General features: G+C 41.0%; 2 protein-coding genes across 5 annotated transcripts in view; both read left to right on the top strand.

The window, feature by feature from the left end:
• atp1a3a (ATPase Na+/K+ transporting subunit alpha 3a) overlaps positions 1–5,724 on the top strand; it is a 52,679-nt gene extending 46,955 nt beyond the window's left edge. For both annotated transcript variants that reach the window (XM_054763878.1, XM_054763877.1), the window contains exons 16-23: positions 57–225; positions 315–469; positions 2,233–2,356; positions 2,427–2,572; positions 2,645–2,775; positions 4,132–4,233; positions 4,330–4,421; positions 4,544–5,724. In XM_054763878.1, coding sequence (XP_054619853.1) covers positions 57–225; positions 315–469; positions 2,233–2,356; positions 2,427–2,572; positions 2,645–2,775; positions 4,132–4,233; positions 4,330–4,421; positions 4,544–4,572 — 948 coding nt within the window. In that variant the 3' untranslated portion in view covers positions 4,573–5,724. The remainder of the gene's footprint in view (positions 1–56; positions 226–314; positions 470–2,232; positions 2,357–2,426; positions 2,573–2,644; positions 2,776–4,131; positions 4,234–4,329; positions 4,422–4,543) is intronic.
• A 150-nt stretch (positions 5,725–5,874) lies between these two features.
• The window catches only part of LOC129173191 (POU domain, class 2, transcription factor 2), an 88,531-nt gene continuing 80,391 nt past the window's right edge, over positions 5,875–14,014 (top strand). For all 3 annotated transcript variants that reach the window (XR_008567189.1, XM_054763883.1, XM_054763879.1), the window contains exons 1-3: positions 5,875–6,677; positions 11,083–11,161; positions 11,279–11,468. The gene's annotated coding sequence lies outside the window, so the exon portion shown is untranslated. The remainder of the gene's footprint in view (positions 6,678–11,082; positions 11,162–11,278; positions 11,469–14,014) is intronic.

Raw genomic sequence — 14,014 nt, 5'->3', positions numbered from 1 at the left:
CATGTTGGGGTGGAATTAATGAGGCTTACAACATAAACATACCTCCTTGATGTCAGGGTGCCATCGTGGCGGTGACGGGCGACGGAGTCAATGACTCTCCTGCCTTGAAGAAAGCGGACATCGGCGTTGCCATGGGAATCTCTGGCTCGGACGTGTCCAAACAGGCTGCCGACATGATCCTGCTGGATGACAACTTTGCCTCCATCGTCACTGGAGTGGAGGAGGGTGAGGGATGGCCCTAAAGGAATACCACAAAGAAGAGGAAAAAGGCTGCAATGATGTCCTCAAGCCAACAAAAACATTTATTTTTGCAGGGCGTCTCATCTTTGACAACCTGAAGAAATCTATCGCCTACACGCTCACCAGCAACATCCCCGAAATAACCCCCTTCCTGTTCTTCATCATGGTCAACATCCCTCTTCCTCTTGGCACCATCACCATCCTGTGCATCGACCTGGGAACTGACATGGTGAGTCCAGCGTTGCAATACTTGCTTTTACAGTGCATATACTTAAGAAGGCCACTGGGTGGCAATGTGGTACAACCATCCCCAGAGCCGTATATAGAGAGAGTTTGGCCAACTGAAAACACGGAAGCCATGCGCTCAAGCATGTAGCCCATGAGTATGCCTATCGTTTTGCACGCAAAACACTAGAACACTTTTTTTCCACAGACTAGGTGTACAGTTTCTATTTATTCTATTTTTCCCTTGTTTGATTTTTTAGCCTTTGAGGTATTTGACAAGTCGATAATATAAGGAATACACTGCATGTATGCTACAGGCTATTACTAGTATATGCTATATTTTTACTGCACATGGATTTTGATTTTCAACGTTGTGAATGCAGGAAATGTATCTGTGTGTTCACACATAACACATATGTTCAAATAAGAGATCTGATTATGTGTATTTGCTTTATCTCCTGTCTTTGGCTCCTGATATAACAAGCAAGATAGCTGCCATTTTCATGGTACCAATGAATGTGTTATAACAGGTTCCTCTAATTTGTTTGTCATCATGAATATATGGTCCTAAATTTACATTTAAAAGTGATTTCAGTGTAACTGACAACCAGATGTCATATTTTCTCTTTAATTTTTATCAATGACTGTCAGTTATATATACAATATTTACAACTTTTATTTACAACACAAAATCCACAATAACTCATTTCCAGATTATGGGCCCTGTTTTATCAAGAGTTAAAATCGATAAAAAGTTTATTTTAAGTCCATTTACTTTGTACAGGCTTATATTATTATCTTCAATGATAACTCTTGATAAAACAGAACCCAGAACATATAGACATACCATACACACATACATATCAACAATGAACAGAAGGCATAGAACTTTGGATCATGTTAACACCAGGTGAACGATTTAATGAACGTATTTGAACATTGGTACAATATCAAGTTTATGGCTTCATAGGAGAATGATGACAACTCTTTTTGAGATGAACATACATGTTTGAAAACAAATGTACTGTATCTGAAACGTGGATGCAATACATCCAATTTCATGATAGCAGATAACTGCATGGGAATTATTGTATTTCAAGGTAAACAATAGTGGAAGTGAACATTCATCTCAATGCAATGACTTGTGTCTTGCTTGATTTATTCATCTATTGTATGAAAACAGATTTCCATTTCAATTTTGATCATAGCACATCATTAGCTAAGTTTGAGCTTAAATTAAAAATAAAACATACATGTACGTATGAAACTGTCGTCACTTAACCTTTTCCTCAAGACCATTAATACTGTAAATGCCAACATCTAGACTGCATTGTGCAGTCCCACCTACTTCAAATCGTGTTATTTTACTTACTTCGCACAACAATGAAGTGTTATTTGCTTTCCACTCCTCTCGTTTGACATTACGAAATCGCTGCAGCAGGATAGCAACATGGCGTCCATATGTCATGTGACCAGCAGTTGACCAATCACAGCGTAGTAGCTCTGTAACCGAGTTGGCCAAAGTCTCTCTATATACGGCTCTGACCATCCCTGCATCCATTGTGACTTGAAACGGATGGACAGAAGTATTGGGACACTACCCACAGCAAGTAAAAAGAACACAGATGGGCCGTAGCAAACTACATAATCATACAGTTGTCCAAAATGTCTTTCCCAAAAGGACATTTGAAATGATAGGATAATGAGTCAAAGAGCACCGCATATAATCATTCTGACATTATTTGTCTGTGACTTTTCCCTAATCAGGTGCCAGCCATCTCTCTGGCCTACGAAGCAGCAGAAAGCGACATCATGAAGCGTCAGCCCAGGAACCCGCTGCGGGACAAACTGGTCAACGAGAGACTCATCAGCATCGCCTACGGACAGATCGGTCGGTGCCTCGTTTTGTATGACTTTTATTCTGTTAGCTTTTACGTGACGAACCTGTCTTGTGTATTTAGGTATGATCCAAGCTCTCGGAGGCTTCTTTGCCTATTTTGTCATCATGGCCGAAAATGGCTTCCGGCCCTCTGTGCTGATGGGCATCCGGCTCAACTGGGACGACCGCTCCAACAACGACCTGGAGGACAGCTACGGCCAGCAATGGGTGCGAGGCGGCACACTGGCGCGGGAAAACACCTACCTGAATCTGAATGATCATGTTCTTTTTCTTCTTCAGACGTACGAGCAGCGCAAGATAGTGGAGTTCACGTGCCACACGGCCTTCTTTGTCAGCATCGTGGTGGTGCAGTGGGCCGACGTCATCATCTGCAAGACCAGACGCAACTCTGTCTTCCAGCAGGGCATGAAGTGAGTCCATGTTTATTATTAGTAGTAGCAGTAGTAGTGTACGCTTTTATTTACAGCAATTTACCAATTGTACTTTCTACCAGCAGCCCCCAGGTGTGAGTGAAGACTTTACTTTCATTAAAGTACTTTAGTTTGGAATTTTGCCCATCATCCACAATCCATGTGAGACATGAACAAACATGTCTTTCTTTTTCCTAAGATATAAAAGCAGGTAAAAAGAGGCAGCTAAGAATGCATGTCATGGGATGCACCTATTCCGCCTAGAAAGCCTTCTTAAAAAAAGCCTCCAATTACATAACGTTACCTGCATATTAATGCCACAGATAGACTGCGATCCTGTGTGAAACTTGGGAAGTAAATCTATTTGTCGTAGACAATTTTATACGGCTCTAGATAGATGGGTTAAGATATGATTCAAAAAGCATGTTTTAAAAACATAACGATTTGATATTCAATGGTTACATTTGTTGATGTAGACATGAATATTATATTATAAAATAAAGAAGCCAATTGTATAAAAGTGTATTTTCAAACGTGTAAAAGAGGACATCACATCCCCATGCATGCTGTAAGGCAGGGGTCCCCAACCACCAGGCCACAGGAAACATTCAGATGCAATTATAAAAAAAATAATAATAATAATTAGTAAATAACTACATAAAATTTTTATGTAATGGAAATATGGCCATTATTTTATTGAAAAAATGACACACAATTAGAAATCCCACAGTTTTTGCATGTTATGGTTGTTTGTTGCGAGTGACAACTTGTCCCACTTTGTTTGACGGTCCATGAACGCACCATCTAAATTTGTCCCACGCAGCACAGATAGACTGCTATACCGTATTTTTAGCCTTTTTTCTTTCAGCTCATATTTGCTCCCAGATGCTGATACTATGTGGGAATGCATAAAGGTAAGATTGGATGACCTTATTGAGTGCTACTGTGAATATTTGTTCGGTACACAACCTCTCTGAAAAACCAAGTCCAGGCTGGCACTGGTGGATGGTGGATCTGTATTCATTTGTGTTTTTACAAAAGTAATTTCATGTTGTTCCTGTCTTTATATAAGATCAATTAAATGGCTATAATGTATGTATGTTTTGCTTATGTGTTGAACGTCTTTCCCGGTGACTAGCTAGTGCGCTGCTAATGCTATTTAGATTCTTTCTTGTCTTCAGTCATGCTAAGCTATTGAGCATTACAATCCATTAATGGAAGGATTCATGGCTGGTTCTTGTCCATCTAGGAGGCTGCTACCAATGCATCCGCACCTCTCGCTTAGCACTCAATATGTTTATTATTGTGTGTTTTTTTCTTCTTCTGTCATTTTGATGTGGTGTCATTTTCACTCAGGAACAAGATTTTGATCTTTGGCCTGTTTGAGGAAACGGCCCTCGCTGCCTTCCTGTCCTACTGCCCCGGAATGGACGTGGCGCTGCGCATGTACCCCCTCAAGTATGTGTTGAAGTGGCACCAAGTCATTGGTTTGTTTATTTTGTCATACATCACCTCACACATTCTCCACTAATTCTCCTCTCCGTGCTCGCTCAGGCCCAGCTGGTGGTTCATCGCCTTCCCGTACAGTTTCCTCATCTTTGTTTACGATGAGATCCGAAAACTCATCCTGCGCCGAAACCCTGGAGGTAAGGCACAAACACTAAGGATTGTTTATGATCACACAAATAAAATGTGCTGTTTAATCTGTGCTGACTCTGCTGTCTTTTCGCCTTCTTCTTCTTCTTCTTCTTCTTCTTGACGTCTGCAGGTTGGGTAGAAAAGGAGACGTACTATTAAATTATCAAAGCATCATAAACGTCTCATCCCCACCCAGCCTCTCCCTTACCTTACTCCCGCCCTCCCTCACCCTCCTCTCACTCTCTCGCTTTCCTCTCGGAACTCTCGCTGGACCCTTCTCAAGCCCCGCCTTCTCACACTGCGCGGCCCGTCCCGCGCTCGCACCGACAGCTGATTGGCGTGCGAAGGCGGGAGGCCGTCCATCATTGTTGTTTACATTTAGACGAGTGCACGTCGGCATGGTAACGCACGACAAGATGTTTACTCTTCCTCCATCCTCTTCTAGAAAAAAGAAAAAAACGCCAAGATTTTGCTAGGACTAACAACGGGGGGGAGAGGAGGCACATCCTCTCCATCCCTGTACATACATCCAGTACGAGCCTGCCATCCGCCGCCGTCGTGCCCATGCTTGTTGCCATGGCGCCTCAAGCCGCCTCCTCCGCTTTCAAAATCAAACCCGACTGTTCCGCTGCCATTGAGTCCATGCCAGCTACTGCCAACATACCAGCCGGCAAGGGGAGGGGGGTAGTAGTTTTTTTTTGTTTTTCTTTGCATCCAGCTTCCGTATCACTGCCGTTTTTATCCCTTCCTTTTCTATCTGCTCACTGCCAATCTTCTACTGCCACTCCTCTTCCTCTTCCTCCCTATCAACCAATCAATCTCACCCTCCTACAACAAACCCCTCCCTCCTCGTTGTGTTGTTGTTTTCTAACAGACGACTGGGTGTGTGTTTGTTTTTTTTTAAAGGTGTTGTTGTGACAAAGCACACCGTCTCCCTCCTTCCCAACCCCCCCACCTGTCTTATCTGTCCCGGTTTGTCCGTTTTGTGAACCCCGTGTAACATCTGCCGTCCTTGTAACCCCCCCCCACCTCCTCGCCCAAGCTCCTCACCTAACCCCACCTCCTGGTAACAAAAACAAAACATTACAAACCTTTGGTGTCCTGGGAAAAAGAGATTTCGCTCTGATTTCATGATTTGAATCCGTGTAAAAGTGCAACACCTTCACTTGTGAAACAGCAGCAAAAAAGAGAAAAAACAATAGAAGAAAAAAAAACAGCTAAAATAGAAGGATCTCTCTTTTTTCACTTTGCTCTCCAGTTTGTTTTTGTGTCATGACAATGGAAATAAACTCTGTGAACAGTTGCTACCGATGCCTCCTCACGTGTCCCAGCCTCTCTTTCGGGAAAAAAGCAAGCACTTCTTCACAGCAAAGAGGAAAAATGTGACGATAACCACAGAAAAGGATACAGCACTGACTCTGAAGCACTAGGTAGTGTATGTCTGTGTGTAACTTTTATGGGAAGCCACTCACCTCCCAAGCACCAGCAACAATCTGCAGGTTCAATACTGTGTCTCTCTATGAAGTCAGGGTGAGTATTGTGTTGGCTTTCAATGTTAAAGGTACAGTGTAACCTATTTTCTAACTCTATAAGGTGACCATTTTTTTCATGTTTTAAAATGTAAAAATTAGGGGTGCACGATAATTATCAGACTGATATGATGTCATACCGATAAATAAAAACAGTAGCTCACATAACTATTAATTACAAAAAACACTCCAATGCGATTACCCATACTGTGCGAGTGAGCAAATCAAGCGCTCCTTTTTTCTCCTGCCTTTTAATGCCTTGTACTGTGTTTGTATTTTACTTCATTTAGCCACTTTTATGCTTGAAAATGCTTCATTTAGAATACGGGGGGAATACGTAAAATTTGCTTAAATATGCATATTTTTTGGTTAATAATAGGCAGTAGTCAACCACAAAACAGCGAATATGTCCTAATTAATTTTTGAAATCGTATCTGTTTGAAAAAAAAAAGGTGCATCTCTAGTAAAAATTAGCGAACCACTGTTCAATAAATGATTGACGACGGTGGAGGTTGTACTGTACCCTTCATGGCCGCTTATCTCACTGCAACGTCCTCTTGACTTTTACTGGAGTTTGTTCATAACCATGACTCTTCTGGACACTCGAGGGGCGCCTAGAGCCACTGTATGTATGTATGCGTGCTTGCGTACGTGCGCGTATGTGTATGTGCAGGTAAAGAACCTCCCGGAACCACACTGAGCGGAAGTATACAGAGCTGGATCATGCAGTTTCAGGTAGGACACTTTCACTTCACACTGCTGCTGAGTGTGAGTGTGTGTGTGTGTGTGTGTGTGTGTGAGTGTGAGTGTGTGTGTGTGTGTGTGTGTGTGTGTTACAGTGTTTCATGAATACTATTACAAGACTCACAGAGCAAACAAGTGCTGCTGCCTACTTCACACACACGCTCGTAAGCAAGGACATAGGTCACCCCTTCTGTCTTGATTCCTGCTCTTGTTCTACTTAACGACACACACACACACTCAAACACACGAGCACACCTTATTGTCACGTTTAAGCACCGCAAGGTCACCGTTTGTGACCCTTTGTCTCTGTGGTGACCGCATCCATCGTGGTGAGTTACTAGCGGAGCATCCAAACAGTGTCAACCATAACAACTCTCAAAATAAAGATGTTAAAAGCAGAATGATAATGTCTCTTCTCTCATCTGGTCAGGGCCAGTTGCTTGATGTGAAAGTGAAAGTGTTGGCCTGAACTAGAGATTCTCAATATTGGCTTTTTTACCGATACAGTCATCCCTCATTGATGGTGGTTAATTGGTTCCAGACTAAAAAGTAGCATTCCTTATTTATAAATGGAATGTTTTTGTAGTTAGAGCACAGAAAATTGGTTTACCTCCTTCTAAATATGCTTTTTAACTATTATAGCCCTCTCGACATGAAGTAACACCCCTATAGTCACTTTTACATTCCTATTACCCAATATAGTAGACATACTGTAGAGAAATAAGAGCCCTCTAGACATGAATTAACACACATATAGTCACCTTGACATGCCTATCACCCAATATAGTAGACATAAGAAAAAAAAGACATATAAGGCATCAAAAACATTATTGCAACCTCCTGAATACGCTTTTGTAACATAATTAAATCCCTCTAGAAATTAAATAATACCTCTTTTTTCACTCCTGTTACCCAATACAGTACCCATAATAAGAGAAAATAAGACATGGAAAACCTGTTTACCACCTTCTAAATTCACTTTTTTAAACATGATTAGAGCCCTCTAGACATGAAATAACACCCTTATAGTCACCTTTACACTCCTATTACCCAATATAGTAGACATTAAATGAACACACAATATAGACGCATGTTAGCACTGGGAGAGTCATTTTATCACTGAATACTTCCTGCGGTGGCTGTTGTCTCAGCAGTGTAGCATTACTGACACCAAGTGACCGGTGTAGAATATTACATATGATTACAACACACACGTACCCCTAGCATATGGTTAGGCTTATACACATACACACACACACACACAATAGCACACACAGTAGCTTGTTTGAGGATGATGCTATGATGCTATGTGTGTACCCTGGCGTAAGGCAAAAAATACAGCAAATTTGCTTAAATACGCACATATTTGGACTAATAATAGACAATAATCAACCTCACGAAGCCGCAAAAGTCAAAGTGCAAAGTGACAACTATACCGACATTGTCCAACACTTCATTCCCGACACAGATACAGGCAACTGCTCTTGAACACATGAGGCATTTGTGCATTTCACAAATGAACATTGTGCAAAATAAGACAAATACAAGTTGTAGAATAAGTGTCATGTTTATTTTAGATATTTTGTCTCACCAAAATGCTCATTATATAAATAATAATAATAATAATAATAAGTATCCTGCCATGGACAAGTAAGACAGGCTGTTCTTAATAAATTCACAAATAAGAGTCCAATTCAACATTGCTGACCGTGATACAATTTGGAAAGCGGCACGTTTCTATGCGGCACAAACACCTGTACAAGTAGAAAGTAAAATGCAAAATACAGTCAGTGAAAAATTCTAAATCGCGCATGAACACAGCACAAAGGAAACATATTTCACTCCAAGTATGAAAGGAAGATGCCAAAAAAAACATACCAATATGAACCCATATGTCATTTTTATGCTTTCGTATGCGTCAGATGATGTTGTTGGAAATCCTGACAAATTTATATGTTTGTTGGTAACACAGACGCCACGCTAAACGTTAGCTTAGCCGCGTTACTTGCTGCATTTTGTAGACACGCAGGTGCTACAATTTAGTCTTACAGTGAAATCACAAAAACCGGCATGTAACAAAAACACATTTCCTCAGACATGCGACCTTTTCTTCTAAATCTCTCACACACACACACACACACAGCATCACTCAATCTCCTAGCTGATTACACACACACATCTTTCCATCTCCTTCCGTCTATAAAACCTTTTCCTCGCTGGTATAAACACACACACACTAACACTCTTTTTTTTTTTTGTCCAGCCTCCCGCCCCTCCCAACACACAGCCCGTCACTCCTATCCCCCCACTCCCTCCCACCCTTCCCCCCAGTAATCTGGCTGGCCCGTGGCCTCCTCTCTCTCGCTCCACTGTTCTGTGTGATAGAATATCGATCGGTTTGCCTCAGCTCGGCGTGAGCGGGAGGGGATTGGGGATGTGTGTGTGTGTGTATGTGTGTGTGTGTGTTGCAGGGGGCCCGTGGAGTGGGTGTCCATGGTCAGACGTGCTCCATCCAAGGTTGTTACCACAGCAACAGCAGGATGGGTCAGAGGGTTGCCATGGCGCCTAGGTCACAGGGTCACGGGGAGGGGTCCTGGAGGGCTTCGTGTATTAATGTTGGGGGGGGGGGTCTGAGGGATGACACAGAGCTGTGCAGTTCTCTTCTTTTGTATTACCTGTTAATAACAGATGTGCTCACAATTATTTTTAGACTTAAAGCACTACATAATTCTAGTAAAAATAAGAACGGCGTAGATAAATGTTATATGTTATTATATACAACAAATATGATACTTTGTTTTTATTACATTCACATTTATATATATATATATATATATATATATATATATATATTTTACAGTTATATTTATTATTTACAATATTAGACTCAACATAACAAAGTATACAATTTTGAATATTAAATCATTCATATGAGCAAATACAGAAAAATGAGCTCATTTTAGTTTTAAAATCAAAAAATGAATGCGGACAAATAAAAAGAATAAACAATTAAATATGACTAGGCAAAATTAAATACAAAGACCGTAAAAGTGCCACCAAAAAAACAAAAAGCTCCTCTGACAATACAACATCAAATGTTTTATGATAAATACCAGGATTATTATTCATTTGCTATCAAATGGAATTTTGGTCACAATTTCGTCTTTTATTTAAAAAAAAAGATTGATATCCTATCCGATCATTCAACAGTGAAATAAATAAATACATACATCAAATAAATAAATAAACTCTCCTGCTTGGTCAGAGCCGTACTGAGGAAGAAGAAGAAGACAGGCGCGGATTTAGAGGGGGGTGTGGCCCCCCCCTCCCCATCCACGATTTTTTTTGCCACAATAAAACGCTAAAATGGGTTTCTCCTAGTACCAGTAATTTAAAGTAGAATGTTTTGGCTTAAACGATATATTCCAAGGATAAAAATAACAACAAACTCTTGAAATTAAGGACATAAAATTGGCCTCAGATATCGCCAGATTGCAGGAAATAAGGTCTAATTTTTAAAAAATTTCTGGAGGACGACCCCAAGACCCCCTGCTCCATTTCCAGCCCCCCTTTTCAAAAAAGCTAGATCCACCCCTGGAAGAAGAAGACTGCTTCTAGTAAACGCATCTTCCTCCATGTTGACGAAGCTTGGAGTTTCAGCATCTGGCCACTGGGCGCGCGCGAGGCTGTCATGCAGCACGCTATTGCATACACGAGAATCATCGGGAGTAATGTCAGGTAGATTGACAGCACCGAGAGGAAAAGTGCACTTTTTATTGAATTTTTGAATAGAGTTTGTTTTTGCCATAAGTCCCGAAAAACAGAATAAAACTCCTGTCATATAGAAGATCTTTGGCTTGCATTTTTGCAGTATGTCCTTCAAAACAGCTGAGCACTTCTGTTATGTTGAGGATCTTTGATATTAAGGATCTTTGCAGTAGGTTTTAAAAAGAGGCAGAGTGCCCCTGTCGTAAAGATGATCTTTGAATGGCTTTTTTTGTCAATTGATTCTTATTGGCACTTTTTGGAGGTTTTTCTCAGAAGGTTTTCTAGGTGGAATAGGTGTGGCCATTATATGCATTCTTATCTCCCTCTTTTTGTCTGTCTTTAGAAGGCACAGAAAAGAGAAAGATGTGTGTGTTCATGTCTCACATAAGGATTGTGGATAATGGGCTACATTCCAAACAAAAGTGCACTTTTCCTTTTAAGTCTTAAACTTAAGAATTTTGTGAACGCAAAGACAAGAAACGTCATGTGATCTTGTCTTCCAACTCTGACAGTTTTGTGTCCTCACTGCTCGTGTTAGCCCCGCAAGAGGTGACTTTAAAATGTGCATCCACGTTTTTGCCGGTGAAGACACACACTGAGGATGTTTTTTTCTGCTGGCGTCGTACAGGAAGTGTGCTCTCGTGGGAGAAGAGGAATGAACTCCTTCAAACGTGACCTCTCTTCCTGGTGCCGTAACGCCATTAAAGGTCAGTTACTCAAGCTCATGTTTTGGTTTTGGCCCCCCTCCGAGGAAGTTGTGTCCTCAACAATTCCAGACAAATTTTGCGGGACGCGTCATGTGGCCGTTTTGTTCACGTCACCAGAACTTTTAGACCTTCTTGGCGGATGCTGTTGCTGTCGTCTTCTACAAAAGTACCAGAAGGAGACCTCCCGGCCGTAAATGACTTCCTCGCGGGATGCTGAGCCTCATCACCTGCTTGTGTGTGGTTGCTGAATCTTCATGGCAACAGGGAAGATGCTGAGTGCAGTGTGAAGGATGCGTATTGATTAAAAGTGAGTGTGTTTTATTGTCTCACTTCATTATCCACATTCTTTTTTTCCCAACTTATTCCACCTTTGCGGCCGTCACCTCGCCTCCTGACGGAACCTTGCAGAGGGCCTTAAAAGTCAGCATCCAGGGAGAGACCCAGTGGGAATGTCGCTTGTGCATCTCCTTTCTCACCTGCTCTGTGTCAGCGTCTTGCGTTTTTCTTTGCTGGCTGGGTCCAAGAGGCCAGATGGGCCTCCAGCTCCTTTTTTTTTCGGAAGGAGAGTGAGGGAGGGGGGGTGACACGTGCCGAGGACACGGTGGGTGTGGGTGGTGGGGTTTCGGTGAGGGGGGCGTGCTTGCGGCGTTTAATACGCCTCCTCCTTTTCACCTCCCGCATCCTCCTCCTCCCGGCCCCGATGTTCTTTCTCTCTCCGCCGTCCTTCCACCACGCACGCAACCCCCGTTAGCTCCACTTCTGAACACACCCCCAACACACACGCTTTCTTTCTGCACCCGCGTCCTCCTCGGAGACACAGTGCAAGTGGACAAGAACACACTCTTTGATTCCTTACAAGTTTGCACACCAAGAGAAAAATATACCCAGCTTCTTTTAGGCTTTTTTACCCTCTCAACCAACCATACTCTATGCATGCTCTATAGATACTGTATGCATTCTGTATGCATGCTGTATACATGCTGTATACATTCTGTATAGATACTGCATACATGCTGTATACATGCTGTATAGATACTGTATACATGCTGTATACATGCTGTATACATGCTGTATAGATACTGTATACATTCTGTATGCATTTAGCCATTTAATTTCTATCATGCACTCACTGCCCACTTCATTGGGCACACCGGCATCTCCTTCAGCCTTGAAAAAAACAATGATAACACTGGCACACAAGGATTCTTTTTATAATACAGGATTTTTATTAGCATCTACTATTGTATTTTTCTGTCAAACTTTACTCCCTTATTTTATATTATGTTATATGATCGTTCTCAATTATAGCAATAATTATTAGTAAACCATGATTAAAATATTATTTTTAAAATGTGTGCAAGCAAGTGGTGTAAATGTGATGTAATCGAGTGTACAAAGATCATTTTATTTGGCTGGTGTCACAATAAGGCACCTTTGTATTTCCTTATTGTCATTTAAATGTTTTAGTAGTATTCTTTTTCTGCTCAGTTCAAATGTGTTGAAGCCCGGGCTGGTCACAGGCTACTTAATCAATCACAGAGTCACTTTTTAATATGTGCACTTTTAACTTTCCTCAATGAAATTTTTTTTTAAATTGTTATTATGATTCTTTAAATGCGCCCGCTTCATGCAGTCTAATTGTTATCGACTGAGGACTTCATTTAAAGTGAAGCTAACGATCTTATTGATCTGCAAATGGGGGCAACACTGACTTAATCATAATCATAATAATCATCATTATCATCATAATATTAATGATGGTGACAAATCAGTGAAAAGGCTGAAAGGGGAGGGAAGGGGGGGTCTTTTTGCTGCTGACATCACTCTCATTTCTTTGTCTTTCACGTGCTTCATCGCCAAAAATTCACACACGTTGCTGCTGCTGCAAGCGATCAATGGGTGTGTTGCAAAAGCCACGAGCACACGCGGCGTTTGTGCTGAACGTTTCCTGCAAATGTCTTCTTAAACGTGCAACGTGCTATTTCATTACGCACATTCTTTTTTTCTTTGCGATGGAAACATGCTTGTTTTTAAGACACTAAATTAAAACCAAACACTTCATTTTCCTAAAATTGCAAGCTTTTGATTTATAAGCGTACTAAATAAAAGAGCCTTTTTTAATGAACTGTATATATTAATTGTTTTCAACACTGATTTGAATTGCATGCATTTATTTGTTATTATTTATGCAGGGATACAAACCCAACCTTAAATTGCGTATTATTTCAAATCATATGATATACTGTATAATATTAGTATTATGTAGCAAATCTTATCTTATATAGCAAATGTACAAAAATCTTTTTTTTCATATCTTTTATCTTTTTTTCTATTCTAATTTATTGACACAATAAACACATATGATTTTAATGCATGGTTAATTTATTTTGACAACCAAAATAAATATATCATAAATTGACTGGAATATTTGTTTTATGAGTCATAAACAGCATGACTAGAATGGATAAATATGGACTATAATATAGCCAACAGACTGGATCACTTGCATTGAATTACATGTACATTAAACACACAGATGATAAAATACAATATGATGTTTTATTGTTGTGTGTGTGCAACAAATGGAATCTGTTCATACAGTATATATTTAGAAAAAGTGCATTTTCTATGGAAAAAACACAGCAAATGTGTCTGCTGCCATGACGTGATGAGTGTCTTTTAATTCCAATCCATTGCCCTTTCGTCATCCACAACCCCCCCGCCGTGACCCCGGGGTCAAAGGTCAGCTAGCCACTCTGCCATTATGGCCTCTCATCACTCCCAACCACCCCGAACACACCTAAGCCCCCCGTCTCCTGGGGTGGCCATGCGACCCGTCTCGTTTTTAATCAC

This window comes from Dunckerocampus dactyliophorus, chromosome 20, assembly GCF_027744805.1.
Source record: "Dunckerocampus dactyliophorus isolate RoL2022-P2 chromosome 20, RoL_Ddac_1.1, whole genome shotgun sequence".
NCBI classification, from domain to species: Eukaryota; Metazoa; Chordata; class Actinopteri; order Syngnathiformes; family Syngnathidae; genus Dunckerocampus; species Dunckerocampus dactyliophorus.
The sequence above is the reverse complement of the archived record's forward strand: the minus strand, read 5'-3'. Positions and strand labels throughout refer to the sequence as shown.